Here is a 10,890-nt window from a genome sequence, read left to right as displayed (position 1 = left end):
GTATAATCTTTAAGCTTCTTCAGAGGAGACCTTTTTAGACTCTAGAGAAGACTCATTTAATTGCCATTAAAATTTTTAATTAATTCAATTATTTCTAATACACTAGAAAGTCTATATTTTCTGAGAACAGACTTCATTCTGAGAATAAACTATAAACTCTTATGGAATTTCTTCTATTTATAATACCAATAGACTATACGATCTTAATGACTGTATATCATTATATAGATGCATCTGCCTGTTCTAGTTAGTTTTATTTAATATAAGGAGCATGCTTCAGTTCATTTTTTAATTGATTATTTGAGATCATTGTATAGTTACTGGCATGTACAATATGGAACCAGCACCACTTTCCTTTAGGGAATTCAGTTATGTATTAAAAGACATCCAGGATCACATTCATTCAATACTGTATTACGTTAGGAAAGTTAATAGCTCGTATGATAACGATATTTTAGTGCTTGGATAAATCAAAATCGTTAAAACAAATTAACGGGATCAGATAAAGAAACCCTACTAAGCTTGTAACTATTTAGGACTGGACATAGGTGCTAAACTCTTTCTTTAGCCTGAGCTTGTTTAATTCGTATGTGGTTCTTGCAAGATAATCTATTCTATGTGTCCATTATTGACATATAATCTTGAATAGGTTACTGAACAGATGCTTTAATGGCGAAAATCGGTCTTCTTTTCTCTGAATTAATATGTATTTTCTATTATCTGAAATAAGAAAATAGTATGGTATTAATTTCCTTAAAAGAGAGTAGTACTGGATCCATTCTGGATATGCAAGCTGTTTAAATCTTGTGTAAAACTTAAGGAACCCTGTGAAAGTTTTATGTCTATTGCTTCGAAGATTTAAAATTTATCAAATCTCTTTTGAAATTTGTGTTCCCAGAGGTATTGAAAGATGAAAATTCAAAGGAGTCTATGCCCATAATCTAAGAAAATCTGAAGAAAATCTAGTCTAGTCAAAATGTTGTCCGTAATCGGTGTTAATAAAGATGTCGAGTTGGTTTTTATGAAAACTGAATACAAAACAAAACAAAACACAAAATAGAGGTTTGCTCATTTACTTAGAATTTCGTTTTGAAACATCTGTGATGACAACAGTGACTTTTTTAATCCTCTCCTCACACATCGTACCTGCTTTTTGTTTACATAACAAATGGAATCGGTAAAACAATCCGAAGGAAACCAAAATTTAGCGGAAATATTTCTAACATTTAAATAACCATAGTATCTTAATTATCCTTGAATAAAACTTTACAGTAGTGGTCTCTAATCCTTCCTGTTTTTATTTTGATCCACCACATATCTATATTAGATATTATACATTATTTTAAAATAAGTAAAGTTATAAACATTTCTTTCTTCATCGCATCAACAAGTTCTTCATCCTTCTCTCCTCTCCACTCTCCTCTTTCCTGCCCTGCCCTTCCAAATATTTTAGCCATTCAAAAAATGATTTTATTTATTTTCCTTGCCAATTTCAAACACATTTTTCCACAACTCAATTCAATATTTGCTGAAATATGATTTTCTACACATTTTTTGCCACCACAAACGAACTTCCATAAAAACCCTAATAAGCTCAGATACTTCAGAGCAAATCATTCATGGCTTTTATGTGCCAACAACTCAATTGTATCAAATGTTGCCAGCTTGAAAAGAAACACAACAAAAGCCATAGCAGCAACAACAGTGCCAACAACAGCAACAACAACAACAACAACAACAACAACAAAACCAACAATAACAGCTACAAAAGAATAAAATCCGAACAAGTCAACACCAGACAAGACTAGCATAAGGTATTCCCCAAGAATGTCTGCAAGTCGGAATTCCCAAGCAACCCCAACTCGCATGCCAAGAAAATCCAAATTACAAAGGAGGGCGAAAAATTCACTTAAGCAAAACATTTCACCTTATGAGCAGCTACGCTCCTCTGTACTGGGGGTGCTGTGCCTGCTGTGGCTGCTCTTCCAAGTATTGTGTGCGCTCTGCCGGAAAATGAAAAAGTCGTTGAGTCATTGAATCGTTGAGGGTGTTGAAAAGTGATAAGCACATTGAAGATGTAAACAGATTCGTATAGTGCACAGCCATTAAGTGAATCAGGAAAAGTAAAGCAGACACAGAAGTACATAGAAGCAAAACCAGACGACATTGACTGTGGAGTATAACAACGACCTTGACACCATTGCGGTTTACCAACTACCAGCAATGCCATATACCAAGCAATGCATGAACTACAACAACAACAACAAGAACAACAACAATAGCAATAGCAATAGCAGCAGCGGCAACAGAACTTGAACTCAATGCCAAGCACATCCTTACACAAGTTGGAGCAAGAACAAGGAGCGAGTGCGAGTACGAGTAAGATGTTCAGTTCACAACAAAGAAGTCACTTCCATTGCTAATTGTGTGCTTATGCACTCCAGACAAGTTGGAGTTGACAAAGCAGCACAACAAATGGGGTAGCAAGTAGCAAGTGGCAAGTGGCAAGTGGCAAGGATTCTTGGACGATGATGCGCTCCTACTTCTATTATAAATTTCTTTTACGACAAAATGTGGCAAGTGCCGAATAGGAGATGTTTGTGTGCTGATTGTCTGACTATTGTGGTTGGGGTCTTGTTGTTGTTGTTGTTGTTGTTGTTGTTGTATTATATTACCAGTATAATATTGTTAGTATGACTGCAATCAAAATGTTACTGAAAGCTATTATAAAAGATTTGCATATATCATAGCACTTCAGCAGACAACATAGTTGCTTGTAGGAATTTCATATTATTTTAACCTCATCACTTTCAGGTTGCCTCATGAAGCTGTCGTACGAGTACTTTATGCTCAAATCATGTTTTCATTCCTTTCTAGCTTTCTACTATTCAAAACAGTTCCTTACTCATCCTGAAACAATTGTCCTTAACACAAATTAAACATAAGCAGTGCAATTTATTTACACATTCCTGGAGCAGTTCCTGCATTTTGCCTCCTAATCTGGCTGCTCAATAATAACAGTAAACACAGAAGTTCATAAGTGTGAAATTTGTGGGAAATAATTCCGAAAATTCAAAATTTTCATACATGAATGAAATCTTAAAGGAGACACCTAAAAAATTTAATATTCAATACTAACTTAAACTTTTTATTTAAAGAAAAATAAAACATAGAATATTTTCGATGTGCTCATCTTGATGCATAAAAAGATACGGAAGATCTTGAAAAATAATCCATTTTTTAACGCCGACATCAAGTGAAAAAAGAGAAGATCAGTAAAAGATAAAGAAACAATTAGATGATTAAATAATCAATTTATTTGGAGCACTCCTCTCAACTGGGAAAGAGAATACCGTCAGAAGAAGAAGAAAGCATTAGATGATTAAAAAAACTTTCCTTATTTCTTAGTGAAGAGAATAAAGATGATAACATCCAAACCATAGTAGAAAAAACTAGATAATGTATGAAGAAAAAAGTGATAATTCCAAATAACAATTTAAAAAATATCAAAGGTGTAAGTGACAGCTAACTTTGTATCATATTTGAAATAGTTTTTAGTGACACAATGTTAAAATAGCTGAAGTAATCTAAATTCTATCCAAAATATACTTCAAACAAATGCACTTGGTACAGTTTAAATAAAAATTCCTCATCCATTAATTCTACTGTTGTTGGTTTTCATGTCGACTTTTACCACCGACACTCAACAAGTTTGTATGGATCAGTCCATTGTGCCAACCCATTGTGCCAGTATTCTTTATTGATTTAAAAATTAATTTTTTATTGGACTATATTGGTATGACCTTTTGCGACTTTTCGGGTAAAATCATAATTTCGTCTGTGTAGAGTTTCTGTGGTTTAAGATAGATAGTTTTAAGATAGAATTTTAGTGCACACGAATGGCCATCACAACCTATCCTATTAGCATGGTCTTAGTCACACGCAGTATCTCCCCTTAAAAGAATTTCATGCTTTCAAAAGTTCGAAATGATTTTAAGCCCTCTAAGTTTTATATAGCAACACAATGTGTAACAAACTCTAAAGGGATCTCTACGAGACTGTGGTAATCCAGCCTAAAATAAGGTATTAGATCGTTAGTAGAAATAATACATACACGTGATTCTACTCTGTTTATCAAACACAGCTAAACTAAAGTGGAGTTCAATCTTTCTATCTACAAGTAGGATAACGAATTAATAAGGAACTGGCAACCAGTAGATCAAAGCACCGCGACCATGGTTGTTAACGCTCTACATTAAGCGTCGAAAAGTCATTATTTGAGAATTTCCTAATACAAGAAGTTGACAGTAATTCCGTGCCTAATAATACTCTCCAGGCCTACCACGAAGTCGGACAGTGGGGGTCCAGTCGAAGTAGAGCGCAACGACGTGTGCCTTCACATAAAAAACAGTGGATCATACATACTGTAGGAAACAATTTCTAGTTCTGAAACTTATCTAATTGAAACTAATTTATTTAAATCGAATCAATTCAATTTTATCTACTTAAAATTTATCTAATTAAAATTTGTCTAATTCAAACTTATCTTATGAAAACTCATCTAATTAGAACTTATTTAATTAAAACTTGTTTAATTAGAAATTATGTAATCAAAAATTATCTATATAAAATTATCTAAAAAATTATCTAATTAAAACTTATCTAATTAAAACTTATCTTATTAAAACTTATCTAATTAAAACCTAACTAATTAAAACTTATGTAATTAATATTTATCTAAATGAAAAGTATCTAATTAGAAATTATCTAATAATTAATAATTATCTAATTAAAAAGTATCTAATTAGAAATTATCTAATTAAAAATTATTTAATTAAAACTTATCTTATTAAAACTTATTTAATTAAAATGATTAATTAATTAATAATTTAATAGGTTTTTTATGATATTTTTCCATTCTATATCTAATTAAGTTGCACTGCAGTAGTTAAGCAAAAGAAATGTATCGAGATAAAGAATGCACTTTCTTTAAATTATTGTCTACACACGAACCATTTTTCTCATGAACGAATCATTTTATGGATCAATGTTGTTCATTTCAGAAAATATCCTCAACATTTTTTACTGTTTTTTGATTTGCAAAATAAATAATTGCTTTTTTTTCACTCCTTAGTAGTACTGTTTAAAATTAACCAAAATTTCTCATTCCTAGAATTTCCATCCACTTTATTTACATGTGCTGAAAAGCCTACCCTAACATTTGCCTTTACTTGTGGGTTGTAGTCTTCAAGGTGCCATGAAAAATATATTTGACCCTTCATCCTATATGCAATATTTAACTCGAAACCACTTAAAAATGGTTTGTAATTAAGTGAACCTTAAGTCATGTCAACATAACTTAACTTTGATTCCAAACAATTTATCACATTGACTTCTAAGTCACTTAAGCTCAATGTTGCCTGTGGTTAATTGTTGCACTCCATGCTTGTCTCCATACCGTTCTCAGCTTCTCAGCTTCTCTACTTCTCTACTTCTCTGCTTGATGCAATGAATATTTTCCTTTTCCCTAACAATAACAACAGCAGCATCAACAACAACAACAACAACTACAAATGACATGTAATAAAATGTGAACACACATGCACTTTCTTCCATAAGTTGCAAATAAAAGGATTCACTTAGTCCTTTTGTTGGAATGACTCTGTTAAACAAAATATTGCACTTGAACTATTCTGCTTCGAGCATAGAGAATTCATTGCATCTGAAAGAATTCTTTGAGAATGCGATATTATAATTTAGGAATGCTGTTGGTTGGTAAATAGGTAAATGGACTCAACTGGTTGGAGCTGAGTGCGATGCAGAAAGCACTGTGTCTTTGTGTTGTTCGTAAATTTTGTCTTTTATTTAGTTAATAGTCAGATTTAAGGTATAACAGCATATGAAACGATAAAAATAAAAATAATTATGTTATGATGCACTTAGATAAGTACTGAGCTCCTACTGGAAATAATGCCTGACAGCAAAATCATAAACACCAACTTAATTATCAGATATGAGAAAATTATACCGTAAATATGAAAATATATAAAAAACACAGCATAATGAAATATATGAAGTGAAATACTTAGTTGGAATGGAAGAAGGAATACTTCATCTACATTTGGTTTTCAATTTCAAAGCATACTTACGTCCATCACTAGCGACTGATTTTATGTGACAGTTGTCAAACCCTGTGCACAACCCACACTTAAAGTCCCGGGGATAAGACTCGCTGAGCGTACTATTAGAACATTACCCAATGAAAGCTAAGTATCTAGATAACGGAAAGATTGTGCTGGAATTTTCTAATTTAAATACAATTATATACATTGCTTTAGATACTCGATCCAAGGGGTTCGCAGTGAAACGAAGTATATGTCAGCTACTGCCAGAAATATGCGTCGCCGAACTGGTACCTGGTGACTCTTCATCCGATTCTGTCAAGAATTTCATGTTCCTTGGCAACGTCGTTACAAACAACAACAAGCTTGGAGTTCAGAAGAGTACTCACTATTGTCAGCAGGTGCTACTATTAGCAATTGGAATGTAGAGCTCTCTGTCGACAGACAAAACTTCTGCTTTAAAGGTCGCTCATCCTACCTGTCTTCCTGTATGGTGCAAATATGTATACGATATCATAGAAAGATGAAGCAGCACTAAAGTTTTCGAAAGAAAAGTTCTGCATGCGATCTTTGTTCTTCTATAAGTTGGCGACGATTATCGCAACCGACATTGTTATAAATCTGAGAGTTAACATATAACGGCTTCGACGGGTTGTTCATGTCATGAGAATGGATACGCAATTCAATTTACCCACGGATTCTGGCGGCAATAAATTAAAAAACTGGTCCTTCTAGTGAATAAAAGGCAAGTTAGTCTTTGAAGTACTATAACCCGGAAATTTACTGTAACAAGTGACCCATTGAATTATTGTAAAATGACGAGTTCTGCAGTTGATTTTATACAAGCACAGTTTGAGTACCGCCAAAGGCAAAAGTTGGTATTGCAGTTAGTTTACAATTCAGCGAACGCTGTGGTCCTAACTACAAGGACCGTATGAACGGATCACATACACAAACCATTTACGGTCTTCAATGAGCATCTACAAAGAGCGTAGGGAATGAATTTCATTAATACGGTATTTTATTCAACCATAGCAAATACTAAAACCTTTAATATAATATCACCAAATATCGTATTTTATCTCACAAACGAAGCCCGTAACATTACGGTTTTGTTAGATTCTGTGCTAAATGCTGGAAACGCAGTGTAAATTACGTTCAAAGTATGTCTCTGCAAGGACCGTTATGCAGTACTCATATGGTTCTTAGACATACTTATAATTTTACATTAGTTGCAGTGCCATCGTAGTATGCTTTATATTGAACTCAATTATTTTCAAACTGTACGAAACTAAGTTTGAATAATATTGTTACAGAATTTTAAAACTGTAAATATTTATATTTATTATCAAAGTGATTTCAAAAGTAATGTGATTTTATTATTCAAGATTTTCATAAGATTTTTAGACCTCCGGTTACCATATTATAAGATCTAATAGCAATTATATTATAAAAAAAAAGTTGAAAATTATTTGGTCTCAATTTTGTTCACACAAATGTCTATGTTCCAATTAGTTATTCATGACATTCCTGTTTTTCTTAAGCTATTTTCGTTAGCTATAATCGCTAAAAAAATATATAGAATATTGAATAAGTATATTCTATAATATATAACGGACAAATATTTTTTAAATTGTATTCTCTAACCCAATAGACATACAGCAGACATTCGAAAACGTGAATACTCTAAAACGTGAACACCCCAAAACGTGAACAACCTTTTCTCATCATTGACTATTCTAAAACGTGAACAAGTCAGTAAAGCTCTATAACATGAACAGTAAACCTTACAATTTTTTAATATAGTTTGCATTGATGTCGAATAATTCTGAAATTGGGGAATTCCCTAATAGCAAATTATGCTATTGATTTGTGAATGCATGAAAAATGCAAAATATTTTAGTAACAATTTTGTCTTTACATGAAACGTTTCGTCTTTGGCAAGGTAAATATGAGTGCGAAAAAACCTGTGTGCTTGACATTAAAAAAAAAAGCTGAAATTCTCGATTTCTTACAAAAGGGGTCGAGTGTGACATACTTAGCAAAGAAATATAATGTTGCTAAATCAACAATTTGTGGCATTAAAGCGAAAAGAAACGTGATTTTAAAATGCGTAAACAACACATTTTCTGGGCCTGGAAAAAGAAAAACCCTGCGTACTTCAGAGCTGCCCAAAATGGAGAAATCTCTTTATCGTTGGTTTCTCTGTATGCGAAATAAGAACTGGCCAGTAAGTGCTCTAATGCTGAAAGAAAAAGCCAAGAAACTGCATTCAAAATTTAAGGAAAAGGAAGGTGACTTTTATGCTAGTGATGGATGGTTTCAAGGATTCAAAAAAAGATACGGTATTCGACTTCTGCAAATATCTGGCGAAAAACTGTCTTCGCAGTCTCAGTTAGTGGACCCGTTTAAAGAAAAACTTAAAGATAAAATTGCTGAATTCGAATTGTGTAACGATCAGCTATATAATGCTGATGAGTCCGGCTTATTTTGGAAACTTCTGCCAGAAAAAACGTACGTGTCCACTTTAGAAAAGAGAGCCCCAGGCGTAAAGTCGGAGAAGCAGCGAATCACTTTCTTGTGTTGCTCAAACGCCACCGGATCTCATAAACTCAAACTTTTGGTAATTGGAAAGGCGAAAAACCCACGATGCTTTAAAAACCTCCAGTGTCCTACCAACTATAAAAACTCAAAGTCCGCCTGGATGACGGCGACTATTTTCAAAGAATGTTCCTCAGGTAGGGATTCTTCCTTTTGAATGCTGTATAAATTTTCCTAAAATTTGTCGCTTTTTAAGGTGAAATCATTTTTAAAAGAGAAAAACTTGCCAATTAAAGCTCTTCTTCTAATCGACAATGCTCCTTCCCATCCAAATGAGGCTGAACTGACAACGGAAGATGGGCAAATATTCGCAATGTTTATGCCACCAAACGTTACTCCCCTCATTCAACCGATGGATCAGAATGCAATAAAAATCACGAAGTTATACTACAGAAATAGCCTTCTTGCTTCAATAGCAGCAACGCAATCTGACTTGCTCGAGTCTATGAAGAAAATAACATTAAAAAGTGCTATAAATTTTTTGGAAGCCGCTTGGAGTCGTGTCGGCAAAGAAATTCTGTCTAAGTGCTGGAAAAATATTTTAAATTTTACTGTGAATGATGATGACCCCGAAGATAGTATGCCTTTGGCGATTTTAAAAGAAAAATGGGAAACTGAACTTCGCTCCTTGATGTGCAACACCGCCGATCTTCTTAACAGTTTAAATGCTGAGGTTTGTTCGATAGCGCAGATATGTACAAAGATATGTGAGTTATTGAAAATTTTGTTCTTATCAACAATTTCAGAGTGAATTTACGTTATCAAATGTTAAGGAATGGAACGAAGATATTGATGAAGATAATGCGCATGATGATATTGGACATGAGGACGAACCTGACGAAGACTGCATCTCAGAGGCATCGGTGAAAATTATACCAAGTGAAGCAGTTGAAATTTTCAACAAAGCAATACAGTGGGCCAGTCACGAAGGCGTCGATCAAAAGGATATGAATGTACTTAGACGTCTAAGGGAGAATGCTGTGTTTCAAGTGTTAGAAAGAAAGAAGACCCAAAAAAAAATGACTGATTTTTTTAAATAAAAAGTTTTATATATGTATCTTTAGTATAAATTAATATGTACACAAAAAAAGAAACAAAATGTGAATTTATATGTGTAAATATGTATTTACTTTATTCTTGTTTGACACTCGAAAACTTGAACAATTTGAATACGTGAACTGTCTTGGTTTTAATTAGTTCACGTTTTCGAATGTAAGTATATTTTATATACTATATTCAAAAGTTCTCAAATCCAATTGATTAAATCTACTTTTAAATATACTATATAACATATATTATATATGGTAAGTATATAGTATATGTAAAAATAGAAATCTTTTTTCAGCAGTCAATTTACATGTATGGTCTCAAATTCCCTCATTTGCTAACTCAATTGATATGGATTCACATGAAATCACTGTGCAGCTTTTCATTCAATTAACTCAAAAACTGTGGGTCTCGTTTAGTGACTAGAGACAAACTAGTCAGTAGGCATAGCTATCCTATTAGTTCTAATCATGGTGATCACCAATGATTCGTTCACTGCGTTACAAACATATTGATAAACTTAATACTCCATTTACTTACAATAAAGAGAAGAAGAAAGCATAAGCCAAAATGTTAAATTTGCCAACATTTTCTTGGCTTGTATTGTATTTTTAAAAAAATTACTAATACTTCCATGCCATTTATTTATTAAATAGATAATCTGCTTTTTGTTTATTTTATTTTTTTCTTTTTTGTTTCTGAACTATTGAAGATAAAAGTTTTCTAAACTATCCATTGACTTTTGTTGCGTTTTATACTCAACTTTCCTTTCTGCACACAACAATCACACGTATTCAAATTGAATATGGAAAATGTAATAATTTTTTTAATTATTTTATTTTTGACTTCTATTTTCTTTACATATATACCTCTCTTGCTTCTTGTTTCCCCTCCCAGTAAAGCAGTAAAGTGATTCCAGCGCATTTGCTTGCATCTGAAACTTTCTTTACACAAGTGAAAATCTATTCAATTTGCAGCGCTACACTCTCACTCGTGGGCTAATTGGTTCCTAAACACTCTGTACGTTGTCTGAATAGATAGCAATTGAACAAAATCTTATATCAACGGCATTCCAGTTATAGTTGCCTGCTGTGACTAATCTCATGGGTTCAAAGTATTT

The 10,890-nt window shown here is 33.0% G+C and overlaps 2 protein-coding genes across 2 annotated transcripts; both read left to right on the top strand.

Moving 5' to 3' along the window:
- The first annotated feature begins 8,073 nt into the window (after positions 1–8,073).
- LOC119677270 (jerky protein homolog) lies at positions 8,074–8,880 on the top strand. The gene has a single exon (XM_038088544.1). The coding sequence runs from the start codon at positions 8,074–8,076 to the stop codon at positions 8,878–8,880; it is 807 nt and encodes a 268-aa protein (XP_037944472.1).
- Positions 8,881–8,897: 17 nt separating this feature from the next.
- On the top strand, positions 8,898–9,763 carry LOC119677261 (jerky protein homolog-like). Its single transcript, XM_038088537.1, has 2 exons — positions 8,898–9,396; positions 9,470–9,763. The coding sequence occupies exons 1-2, from the start codon at positions 9,037–9,039 to the stop codon at positions 9,761–9,763; spliced, it is 654 nt and encodes a 217-aa protein (XP_037944465.1). The 5' UTR covers positions 8,898–9,036.
- Positions 9,764–10,890: the final 1,127 nt, after the last annotated feature.

Source organism: Teleopsis dalmanni, chromosome 1 (genome assembly GCF_002237135.1).
Source record: "Teleopsis dalmanni isolate 2A chromosome 1, ASM223713v2, whole genome shotgun sequence".
Classification (NCBI taxonomy): Eukaryota; Metazoa; Arthropoda; class Insecta; order Diptera; family Diopsidae; genus Teleopsis; species Teleopsis dalmanni.
The sequence above is the reverse complement of the archived record's forward strand: the minus strand, read 5'-3'. Positions and strand labels throughout refer to the sequence as shown.

Excerpts from the sequence above, each read along its gene's own strand:
- LOC119677270 (XM_038088544.1), top strand. The coding sequence starts at position 8,074 with ATGAGTGCGAAAAAACCTGTGTGCTTGACATTAAAAAAAAAAGCTGAA.
- LOC119677261 (XM_038088537.1), top strand. The coding sequence starts at position 9,037 with ATGTTTATGCCACCAAACGTTACTCCCCTCATTCAACCGATGGATCAG. Across the intron at positions 9,397-9,469 it reads TTAACAGTTTAAATGCTGAG|AGTGAATTTACGTTATCAAA; the intron begins GTTTGTTCGATA and ends CAACAATTTCAG.